Source organism: Ursus americanus, chromosome 13 (assembly GCF_024610735.1).
Source record: "Ursus americanus isolate L20-20 chromosome 13, mUrsAme1.1.p, whole genome shotgun sequence".
In the NCBI taxonomy this organism is placed as follows: domain Eukaryota; kingdom Metazoa; phylum Chordata; class Mammalia; order Carnivora; family Ursidae; genus Ursus; species Ursus americanus.
This window is the reverse complement of record NC_142139.1, coordinates 30,860,246-30,873,287: the sequence shown is the minus strand read 5'-3', so window position 1 is coordinate 30,873,287 and position 13,042 is coordinate 30,860,246. Positions and strand designations below refer to the sequence as shown.

The 13,042-nt window shown below is 34.4% G+C and overlaps 1 protein-coding gene across 5 annotated transcripts in view; it reads left to right on the top strand.

The window, feature by feature from the left end:
• MGAT4D (MGAT4 family member D) overlaps positions 1–13,042 on the top strand; it is a 47,558-nt gene that overhangs the window by 32,419 nt on the left and 2,097 nt on the right. For 4 of the 5 annotated variants that reach the window (XM_087866463.1, XM_087866462.1, XM_087866465.1 and 1 more), the window contains 4 exons: positions 2,027–2,140; positions 3,840–3,915; positions 5,223–5,337; positions 7,937–8,067. In XM_087866463.1, the coding sequence (XP_087722589.1) occupies positions 2,027–2,140; positions 3,840–3,915; positions 5,223–5,337; positions 7,937–8,067 (436 nt within the window). The remainder of the gene's footprint in view (positions 1–2,026; positions 2,141–3,839; positions 3,916–5,222; positions 5,338–7,936; positions 8,068–13,042) is intronic. The other variant, XM_087866464.1, reaches the window with a different exon arrangement.

Here is a 13,042-nt window from a genome sequence, read left to right as displayed (position 1 = left end):
TGGCAGCTAGCAATTCTGGTATCATCTCAAGAACTTTCGATGCTATCCATAACCTAACAAGCTAGAAAAGATTTAAAGAATCTTAGAAGGGTGTCACCACACAGGATTTCAAAAGTCTTACTTAAGACAGACTGAATAAAGCTGAGCCTGGAATCTTTCTCTTTATTAGTAATGGGAAATTATACCATCAAGATAGAAATTACTTGTAACTTGTCTTTTGTTGCTTTGGGACTTTGCATGAAATTTTCTGGAGGACAAAATCTACTTATAAGCATCTGTAATCCAAACTTTTGGGTGATTGTATATACTGCAACTTAATGTTATTTCCACTTGCCTCTGCTCTTCTAAATTGCTGTATAAAGTTATGCAATTTCACTTTTAAAAATACAGCTATTACGTTACTAATTTTTACCCCAAACCAAATAGAATTCCTCATTCTTTTCTTCCATACCAACATTTTCTACTCCTCAAGGAACATACTAAAGCGAGTTTTTTAAAAACCTTTCCATTTGATATACCATAAAATCAGAAGAGCCAGTAAGACTTTCATCCCCTGCACTCCCCCATTTATACTCCCACCTAAATAAATAAATCAGTAAACAAACAGACAAATAACCAGGAAAGCTTCCACTAATGCATAGAGCCTGAGAAGAATCGAGTGTCTGTAGATCAGTTCTTTCCCTGCAAGGGTAGGTACTTCTAGTCCAGTTTTACAGATGAAGAAACCAAAGGTCAGAGGAAGTAAATGACTTGCTTAAAGTGTGTAAGTGAAGGAAGCAACATCGGTGGAGACCCTTTTCTGGGTCTAAGCCCCATATTCTCTCTAGCACCGCTAGAGGGTAGCTGCTGCTACCCCATGCTCACGGTACATACCTATTATGAAACATTTGGAAACCATTTAAAAAGCAAATGAAAGGAATCCAATTGTCCACATTCCAATGGCACCAAGAGGCAACAGGACCACATGTGTTGCTGTCTGTAAGTGACTAGACAACAGAGTAACCGTGATCAGACACCTACAGTCTTTGAAAGGAGCAGTGAGATGATGATATGCATTCGTTATTTATATAGCGATTTGTGAACTGAAGAGTCAGAAGCAAGTTTGTACTTTATGGAATTATTTGTGGTTAATACAGTGTGATGACTCAAATTCAACAGTGTTGTTGAGGGAGACTTATTTAACTGACACATGGTAACCGAGATTCATGCATAATAGAATTGTGCAGAGTGACGACTGCCTATTTTGCACATAATTGAGATTGTGCATATAAAACCCCATCTTGCTTCTTCACCTATTAGCATAAAACAAACATTTTCTTGAGATTTAACGTTTTAATAAATAATGTAATGCCTAAATTTAAATCCCATTTAAAGTCATATTATCTGTCTCTAAAGGAAAACTGTTTAAAATGCTGTACCTGGTGTGTCCCGTCCTTTACCTTGACAGTACAAGATGTGTATTACAGCTTTTGTGAGCAATATTTTGTGCATTTTAATGATGTCCTAGTTGGTCTATAAATATTAACTTTTAAAAATAAAGATTCTAAAAAGCATGCATAGTCATCCAGTGGGTTATGGACAAGAGTCACACTCAATCCTTGTTTGCTGTGGGGAATCTGTAGTTTCAGCAGCCATGGTGCTATTCAGTAGGACTCTTAACTAAACTCAAAACTATGAACTTCAAAAAATCATCCAGTGTTCTATGCTGACTCGTTAGTTCCATTATTTTGAATCTTTTAGAGTACATATCTGATTGTAAACTTGCAAAAATTTAAAGTGTCTATAATTTTTACAACAGGAAATTAATTTTATATTGTATATTTTAGCTTTTTGTTAAGTTGCTTACTAATTTATAAAAGAAATACTTAGGCTAAAAAGTATTCGTTTCATAATGTGGATATCGTGTATCAACATGAAATAATTCAATAAAAATATGTGGACATGCATGGGGACATTCTTTTTAAGTATTTCTTATTTTGGTAAATCAAATATTGAGTTGCAAGCTTCCGTTCACTTCTGTTTACAGATTCAAAAGGCAACTAAGGTCTGGATCCTTAGAAATCATTTCAATACCTGCCTTTTTTTATCCAAACATATTACATGTCCAGCAGTCAACTGAGGACTCGGGAAAATCAGAGAGGTAGGACGTATTACCTTAAATACCTTCATCAGATGTAATGTTGGAGCCAGCATCTAATAGATCCCATTTCGAACACAGCCAGCTCCTATTAGCTTGCAAGGGCTGACTATGTGCAGCACTTCCCAGTCTGTGTCCAGTGACCTTAAATTGGTAGCGTGAAATGAGCCATGGTAGGAGCATTTACACCATGGAAATGGGCAAAAGCACAAACGATATAGCTCAGCCCCGCCACTCCCTGAAGAGTCAGTTGTTAAACGTCTACCACCAGCACACCATCGATGATCTGTGTTCACGTGTTCAGCCAATAATTAGCAACGGCATAATGAAGGGGGAAAGAAAGCCTGGGGTTATAAATTATTACGTGTACATTCTAGTTTCAGTTTTTCTCTTTGCTATAGGTCTTCCTACACAGGTAATTTAGCCTTTGTCTTCTTAGCTTCCCCCTGCTTTCCCACGTGCAAAATAAAATCTACATTATACATTTGGAGAAGTCATTGTAAGAATAAAATATGATAGTATTTATGAAAGAATTTTGAAGAAAAGGTCTATACATGTATAAAGAATCACTATTGCTTGATTATAAATGTTGTAGGTATTGTAAGAAATGTAATAATTTGGTTCCTTGAAACTTAATAGAGTAAAAGAAATGTCAGAATTCAGAGAAAAGTCTGATCCCAGGAAACTTACTAGCTCTGTTTTGTTTTATGATAATAAATGGTATGTCAGAATCTGAAATCTCTTAGGGGTTTTCTTTTGCTTTGAATTAAGTAGTCAGTTCTTAGAGTCATAAAGCTGGGAGACATTGTAGATCCTGTTTTTCCTTCTGCTCATTATGTCTCTATCATCATTTCTTTTTTTTTTTAAAAAAATCTCTCTCTGCATCCTCCCTCTCATCCCCATTCCTCTGCCTTGGACTTAGTTCAGGCCATTCATGATCTATTTGTTTTCCCTAAGCCTAGCCTTGCCTGGCCTCTCTTCCAGTTCAATCTCCATAGCATAGCCAGAAGAATCCCTTTTCATAGGAGATCAGGTCCAAAGTTTCCTTCATGATCTGGTCTCTGCCCACCTCACCATCCTCAGCTTTTCCATCCACTCCTGGTGCCCCGGATCTAGGGTGGCACGCCCTCTCGTGCGTTTCATGCTTTTGCAGTGCTGCTCCTTCCACTGAATGCCCAGCCTCCCGATCCACCCAACCCATCTTATTGTACGCCGTCGTTGCCAATGTCTCTGTGTAGCACTTACCTAATTGTTCCGATTGTATTACTTTTCTGTCTTTTCTCACTGGGTTATGAAATGTAGAAGGGCAGAACTGCATTGTGTATTGCTCTTTGTATGTTCAGGAACTGGCTTAATACCTAGCTTAGTTTTAAATTAGAATAAAGTTTCTTCTTACTTTTATTTGAACAAAACCTAAGACCAGAAAGAATATTAACTTTACCACACAGATCAAAATTTAACCAAGACGTAAAATAAATAGATTATGCTTATCGTAGTTTAGTGATGGCAGATACGGTGCACTGAATAAAGATGGGAAACATTTTAATATAACTTTTCAGTGTAACATATTCAATTGCACTTACTGTAGATAGTACTCTATGTTAGCTAAACATAAAAAATTGTTTTTAATTAATGAAGTGTGATTATAAATAAAAATTATATAATAATGACAAATGTTAACAGATTTTATTACTATCTTTAGTTGGCGCATCAAACAAGTACTGGATTTTTGTTTTTTGATGCTGTATGCCCAACCCAAGGCCATGTATTATTTACAGGTAAGATCGTGGTATATTTTATATAATTTAAAGTGGAAGGATTATGTTCTCCTTCCCTCTTTTGATTCTTTCTTCCTCGTTGTATTCCTCCACCTTACTTTTGTATTCAGAAAATACTCATTATATTAAAGTTCCAAAAGGAAGTTTAAAGTTGATTTTATATTAAGTCTTCCTGCTGGATTTACTATTAACAGAGGAAATTATAATTACCTGAAGCAAACTGAAATGAAATTCTCAAATTAGAAAAAAATAGAAATTACACTCCCTGCATTTCTCTTCCCACCAGTTTATAACATTAAGCAGACATATTTTGAGCATTTATTGTATGCCAGACAGTGTATATGGTTATCATTGGTACCCTACATTGGCTCGCCTTGTATAGTCTACCTAGTTCTACAGTGTCTTACTGTATTTCTGAAATAAATCCATTATACATAGCTTGTATTCCCTGAATTCTGGCGTATTTTTAAATAATAGTGTTATGTTTCCTAGCAGTAAGTATACGTCTTACTAATGTGACAATATGCAGTTGTAAGAAGAGTTTGCAAAATATTATTGGAGAAGAGAGAATGTTAGAAAAAGGCCCGAAGCAGGGTCTTCTCTTTTCCTGGAGGAAAAAAAAATCTCTTCTGATTCCTAGTTAGTGGCATGTAACAGAAACATGAGATCCAGCCAATGTATTCTTCCCAATTTGAAACAACACAATTCTCTTTTATGCTCTGGTGATGCACTTGAGGACTTCCACATTTTTCTGAATCATTTGGGAGGCCCTCTTGAGTGCATAGAATACACATTTATGAGATTTTTTAAAAAAAGATAATTCTAGTTTCTCTTTCCCCCTCTCTTGGGGAGAACTATTCTTAGGTTTATGTGCAGTGTCACTCTACCCAGCTAGTGGTGGATGAGAGTGCCGGCTCCCTTTTGTCATCTCTTGGCCAGCTACCCTCTCTGGCGATAGGACATGGCACCTGTCATCTCAAACATAAAGCAAGTTGGCCTTAAATTAGAAATGGAAGTATTTGTAAAGATGAAAATGGATTCAGATTAGCAAATTTTTTTCAATGAGGATTTAGATTGAGTGTTCCATACTAGCATTTAGGAAAGAAACAGATCATCTCTGGTCTCAGAATCTGAAAGTGAAAACTAATAATAAATACCCTCTCAGCAAATTGAACTAAAAATAAGATTGATCTCATAAAAACATTTTCTGAAGTGTATCCTATTGAAAGTATTTTCAATTCTTAAGCTAATGCAGCTTATTCAATGGAAATATCAAAGGAACTAACGACTTTTTGTTTTTTCTCCAGCTAGAAGATGATATCATTGCTAAAAAGATGTACTTTACAAAAATCACAGATTTTGTGCATAACATCACTTCAAAGAATTGGTTTTATATTGAGTTTTCAATTCTTGGATTTATAGGTAAGCATAGATCTATTTTTTAGCACACAACAATCTTAAAAGTTCTTAAGAACTTAACCACTTTGTTACTAAATGGAAAGGAATGGCATGATTTCTAGAAAATACTATTAATTTAATAGCAAGATTAAATTCAAGTATCTGAATTTCAGAAGATGTATTTTTAAACCAATTTTTTCCTAGATGGACAATATAAATTAGGAGGTTGACATATACGTATATGTTATAAAACCGTAAGAAAGCTACCACTTGCTAAATGCTTGTTGGGAGTCTGGCACACATGTTAGCTCAGTGACTAAAATGTACTTTTCTATTTTACATAGAAAAATACTTTCAGTTTACATAGAAACTCAAGGACTTAAAGTTATAGAGAAAGGAATTCTAACTTAGGACTCCCATACTCTAAATTCCCTGTAATTTCCAGTATGCCAAAGCTGACATACTTAGGAAAGTATAAAAATATATGAATCCGACCCACCACAGAAGAGTTTCTAAAATTGGGGCCCGTGATGTGATTTTTAAAAAATTTCTTCTGTGAACTTTCTTTTTTCTTCCTTCCACTCTTTTCACCCTTCCTTCTATACTTTTCCTTTTATTTGAACCTTGAGGCAGCAAGTTGAATGACCATACTCATTTCACGGTGCACGTCATTGTGTCTTTGTGCAGGAGCCCTCTCTTATTTTATTCTTTTGTTTTCTGCCCAGTCCCTCCTCCCACTTCCTCCCACCCCCCAACAGGTTTGCACTTCAAAGTATACATATAAATATGCATGTATCCAGGTCAAATACTTGGTGTTTATCATGTTTGTACATGCTTAAAGTTTACATAAGCGGGTGATGTGATAAGCCTATTCATGGCCCTTACATTTGTGTCCTCAAAACTAGATTTTAAAACAGCCAACATGTCAATTTATGTCCATTTAGTTTATTGCTCCTTCCGGCTGTTGCATAAGCCCTATGTAATAATCCATTTGATTTATCTACCTCAGAGTGGTTGACCTTGATTGCTTCCAACTCTCTGCTGCCACAAAGAAATGAAGTGACATATCTGTCCCCGGGAGCAGGATCCCTGAGGGTCAGTGTAGCAGTGTCTCTGTGTAGCCAGATTGCTTTGCAGACTGGCTGTACGATTTATACTCCCTTAAGCATGCGTGTGACTTCGGGCTTCCCCATATGCTTGACAACATTTGAGTCTATCCATTACATCTTTTTTTGTTGTTTTTGGCCACTGGGAGGAGTGTAAAGCATTTCTCTGACTGCTCATGAAATCTGTTATTCATATACTTACTTGACCACCTCCTTTCCCGTACTTTTTTGTCAAGTGTTGTAGAATCCAATTTTAAGATCTCAAAGGTTTTTGTTCAGCTTTGATTTAAATAAGAAGACAAATTATAGGTAGCAGTAATACCTGATGAGCTTGAAGAGGAAGTAATTTTGTTGATACATTACTTTGTGAGCTCTAAATTCCTTTTTATCTTTTTCACCAAAGTCAGGTATGAGAAGGATAGAGAATATTCACATTCTGATCACAAGGGCACATTGAAGAGCAGCACTATATATAATGCTGAAGTCTTATTTAAGCTTAAGTTTACAAGGGCTTTGTTTTCTGTTGTTGTAATAATAATAGTTTTCTTACTCAATATTACCAAAAATATGAGTTTGCTAAACAGAATCTTATAGCATACTGACAGCAGGTAAGGAAAACACAAATACTGAATCAGCTATTTCCATCATTAAATTACTTGTTTTGGTCACTATATAAATGGGTGCCAAAAAATTAAAATACAACTATACATTTGATTAAGTAACCCATACAGACTCAGCTGCCAGTGAAGAAAACAAAGCATGCTTATTTCCTACCAGCATGTTTGTTAAGTGGTTAGATGTATTTTATACTATTTTCTTTGAAGTGAAAATTTGCCTGAATATTATACCTTCAGCTTCATTTTAAAATTACAGTAATTTTAAAATTAAAGATGTAGTATATTTGAAAAAAAGCAATTGGACCTAATGAAATATCCTACCTTAAAATATAGCAAATCTGTAAGAATCACAAATATAAAATAGAAATAAAATTCATATAAAATGATGCTCAAATACTGAAATAATACTGTATTCTAATCAAAATTTAGTACTAAACATTAAAACATCTGGTAGATAAAGTTTTACAAACGTTAGGTTATAAATCAGTTTCTGCAAAATTAAGTAAAATATTATAGCTCCTACAATTTTCATTTTATGTATATATCTTTTTTTATTATTATGTATGTATCTTTCACATGTCTTAGAAAATTGATCTCATTGCTTATCAAAGTTGATTACCTGAGAGTATTCAGTATTCTAAAACTGCTTCACACTTTTCTTGCCCAGAAATGGTAATCTTTAATACTTAAGCAGATATGTTATTTTGTTTTATTATCCTTCAACTTCACTAATACTTTAAGCTTTATTTATTTTGAAGGAATATGATACATTTAATTTTTAATGATTTTTTTGGTCCTTTCTCATGTTAATAGAATGAACAGCTATATATAAGTGTTATTTTATGATATGTAGTGTAAACACTCAAGAGTTATTTGGATTTGTTTACTTTTTCTTCATAGGAAAGCTATTTAAATCTGAGGACTTAACTGACTTTGTACGTTTTTTTTTAATGTTCTACAAAGATAAACCCATAGACTTGCTCTTGGGGGACATTTTTCAGGTAAAGATGTGTAACCCAGGCGAAACTCCTGTGAGTATTTCTTTACTTTGTAAATACAAAATATTTTAGGAAAATACTGTCTAATATAATTCCCTAAAAATTTGTTTACCAAACTAAACCTGATGAATGCATTAATTATTTAACTTTTGGTATACAGAATTTTTACTGACACTTATACCTACTAAATGAAGTAACGAGAAGCCACAAATTTAGTGAAAAGTGGAAAAAAAGAGACAAAAAACCAAACAAACAAATAATAAAGTGATGGGTGTAAATCCAAATATGTCAACATTTACATCAAATGTAAAAGACCAAAATATGCCCATTAAGAGTTCATCAGGATGGATTAAAAAACACTGTGCAATTACTTGCTGTCTATACTCAGTTTAAATATAATGATATACACGGGTTAAAAGTAAAAGGTGGAGTAAAGAAATACCTGCAGACACTAATCAAAGGAAATCTGTAGTAGCTATATTACTATCAAAGTAGATTTTGGTGCAAAAAAACAAAAAATATGACCAGGGATCAAGAAAGATAATATATACAGGTAAAAGGGTCAAATCACCAAGAAGATATAATAATCCTAATGACATGCATCTAATGGCAGAGCCTCAAAATACATTAAGCAAACGATGACAAGAACTAAAGGAAAAAATGGGTTAGTTTGCAATTATAGTTGGAGACTTCAACACTCCTCTCTCAGTAAGCAACAGAGCTGGTGGGTAGAAAACCAGCAAAGAGAGAAAAGAATTGAACAACACCATCTACCATCTGGATTTAATTGATATTTTATTTTATTTTGAAGATTTTATTTATTTGACAGAGAGAGAGCACAAGCAAGGGGAGTGGCAGGCAGAGGGAGAGGAAGAAGCAGGCTCCCAACTCAGCGGGCTTGATCCCAGGACCCTGGGATCATGACCTGAGCCAAAGGCAGATGCTTAACCGACAGAGCCACACTTAATACTGAGCCCCTTAACTGCCATTTTAAAAACACTATGTCCAACAACAGTAGAAAACACATTCTTTTAAAACACGTATAGAACATTCACCAAAATAGACATGTCTTGTATCATAAAACAAAGCTTCACAAATTTAAGATGAAATCACAAAAAAAATGAAACCAAAATCTGACAACAGTGGAATAAAATTAGAAATTAATAATAGAAAGATAACTGAAAAATCTACAAGCACTTGGAATTTGAACAATACACTCCTGAATAAACCATGAGTGAAAGAGGAAGTCTCTAAAGGAAATTAGAAAATACTTTGAATTGAATGAAATGAAAATACAACCTATCAAAATTTGTGGGATGAAACTAAAGCACTGCTTATGGAGAAATTTATCCCAGAAGAAATCATTATCTTAGAAGAGAAGAAAGATCTCACATTAATAATCTCAGCTTCTACCTTAAGTCACTAGAAAAAGAAGAGCAAAATAAACCCAAATCAAGCAGAAGACAATAATAGCTATGAGGGCAGAAAGAAACAATTAAAAACATAAAAGCAGTAGAGAAAATTAATGAAACCAAAATCTGGATCTTTGAAAAGAGCAAGAAAACTGATAAATTTCGAATAAGACTGACAAAACCCAAAAACATAAATTATCAATATTAAAATGAAAGTATCATGGTATGTATGTATATGTGTGTGTGTGTGTGTGTGTGTGTGTGAATCCAACAAAATATGCAGTTTATCTATATGCTGAAAACTTAAAAATGCTAATGAAAGAAGTAGACATATCATGACCATGGACTGGAAGGCTCAATGTAGTAAATATACAGATGCTTCCTAAATTAATCTATGGATTTAGCATAATTCCAGTCAAAATCCCACAGGATTTTCGATGGTAGATATAGACAAGCTAATTCTAAAATTTTTAAGAAAAGGCAAATTAACTAGTTTAGCTAAAATGATTTTGAAAAAGAAGTATAAAGTTGGAGGCATCACACTACTCAATTTCAAATCTTATGATAAAGCTGCAGTAAGCAAGACAAATATTTATAGGTAAAGAGATAGACGAATAGACCCATGGAACAAAACAGACTGTTCAGATAGGTTCACAAAATATGGCCAATTGATATTTGACGAAAGAGCATATGCAATTCAATGGAGAAAGAAATGTTTTCTCAACAAATGTGTATTGGATCAATTGAAGATGTGTGTATGTGGGTGTGCGCGTGTGTGCACATATATATCTATATCTATCTATACGATCTCAACCTAAACATCACACTTGATACAAACTTTATTTCAAAATACATCATCTTTCGGGGCGCCTGGGTGGCTCAGTCGTTGGGCGTCTGCCTTCGGCCCAGGGCGTGATCCTGGCATTCCGGGATTGAGCCCCGCATCAGGCTCCTCCACTGGGAGCCTGCTTCTTCCTCTCCCACTCCCCCTGCTTGTGTTCCTTCTCTCGCTGGCTGCCTCTCTCTCTGTCAAATAAATAAATAAAATCTTTAAAAAAAAAAAACAAAATACATCATCTTTCTAAACATGAAACATAAACTATAAAACTTTTAGAAGAAAATGTAGAAAAGTATCTTCAGGATTCAGGACCAGGAGAAGAGTTCTTAGACATGACCCTAAAACCATGATCTTTTTTTTTTTTTATTGCTAAATTGGATTTCATCCAATTTAAAATCTTTTGTACTGTAAAATTTACTGTTAGAGAATAAGACACCATAGACTAGGAAGAAATATTTGTAAATTCCATATATAACAAGGATTTGTATTCAGAATATACATATATATATTATTCTCAAAACTTAACAACAGGAAAACAACCCAATTAAAAAATAGGCACATGACTTGAATAGACACTACAAAGGTGTTTCTCCCTTACTGAAATAAGCAATGAACTCAGCTTTCCTTTATCAACAGGTTATTTGGGGGTTAATTTTGGGAGCCAGCATTTGATAATATCATCTCATTGGTACTTCTATTAATAGCTTAGCAAATATTAGCATATTTCCTAAATTTTAACTCCTCAACTAATTTTATATGACCTTAGTTTCAAATTAAATTAATTCTAGATTAGTTTACAGTTTAAAAACAATAATTTAATATAATATTTTCCTACATGTTAGTGCTGAGTAGAAATGCATCTAAGTAACTCTGCTATTTAAGAAATAAAACAAAAAGGCAACCTACTGAATGAGAGAAGATATTTACAAATAATATATATCTGATAAGTGGTTAAATATCCTAAATGTATAAAGAACTTCTACAACTTAACACCAAAAAAACCCCAATCCAATTAAAAAATGGGCAGATAACCTGAATAAACCTTTCTCCAAAGAAGCCATACAGATGGGGGCAACCGGGTGGCTCAGTTGGTTAAGGGTCTGCTTTCAGCTCAGGTTATGATCTCAGGGTCCTGGGATGGAGCCCCAAGTCAGGCTCTCTGCTCAGCAGGGACTCTGCTTTTCCCTTTTCCTCTGTGCTCTCTCTCTCTCTTTCTCTCTCTCTCTCTCTCTTAAATAAATAAATAGCGATACAGATGATCAACAGATACATGAAAAGATACTCAACATGACTTATCATCAGGGAAATGCAAATCAGAACCATAATGAACTAGCACTTCACACTGGTTAGAATGGCCAAAATAAAAAACAGAAGAAATAACAAGTGTTGGCAAGGATGTAGAGAAAAAAGAACCCTTGTGTGCTGTTGGCTGGAATGTAAATTGGTGAATCCATGCGGAAAACAGTATGGAAGTTCCTCAAAAAATTAAAAATAGAATTACCATATGATCCAGTAATTCCACACTGGATATTTACCCAGAGAAAATGAAATATAATTGGAAAAAATATATATACCCCTATGTTTTTGTAGCATTATTTACAATAGCCAATTATGGAAGCAGCCCAAGAGTCCCTCAATAGATGAATGGATAAGGAAGATGTGATACACACACACACACACACACACACACACACACACACACACACACTGGAATATTATTCAGTCATAAAAAAGAATGAAATCTTAACATTTGCAACAACATGGATGGAACTAGAGAGTATAATACTAAGTGAAAAAAATCAGTCAGAGAAAGACAACTATGATATGATTTCACTCATGTGCAATTTAAGAAACAAAACAAATGAGCAAAGGAAAAAAAAGAGAGACAAACCAAGAAATAGACTCTTTGATGGGGGAGGGTCAGAGGGAAAAGGAGAGAGAAAATCACCCAGGTGCCCCAAGAAATAGATTTAACTGTAGAAAACAAACTGGAGGTTACCAAAGGGAGGTGGGTGGGGGGATGGGGGAAGTAGGTGAGGGGATTAAGAGTACACTTATCATGATGAGCACTGAGTAATGTATAGAATTGTTGAATCACTACATTGTACACTTGAAACTAATACAACTCTGTATTTTAACTATACTGGAATAAAAATTATGTTAACTATACTTGAAAAAAAGGCATCTCGGTGGCTCAGTCAGTTAAGCATCTGACTCTTCATTTGTGCTCAGGTCATGATCTCAGGGTCCTGATCTGATGGTCATGATCGCAGGTCATGATCTCAGCACTCCATCTGGCTCTGTGCTCAGGGAGAGTCTGGTTGAAATTCTGTCTCTCCCACTCCCTCTGCCCCTCGCCTCTGGGTACTTGCTCACACATGCTCTGACTCTATCTCTCAAATAAATAAATCTTTTTTAAAAATTGAGTATATAAATTTGAGATGCATTTTTATGAATTTTCTATGTATACAGTATATAACGTAATTCTCAACAATCATAGTAATTTCAGATGTTTGCTTCTAACAGGAATGGTGTCACAGGTCATCTTTCTTATTTTTATTTTTAATGAGAATAACCAAAGCTTTTTCCATAAAGTATATTGGTTCTTTGTTTTAACCATAAATTTTTTCTAGTTAAGAAGAAATTAAGGAGGATGTAACTCAGTGTAGGAATTAATAAGTATGGGAAGAGAAAGAGTAATGTATTCTGAGAGAAATGGATAGAAAAATACAAAAAAAAAATTTCATCTATGTAATTG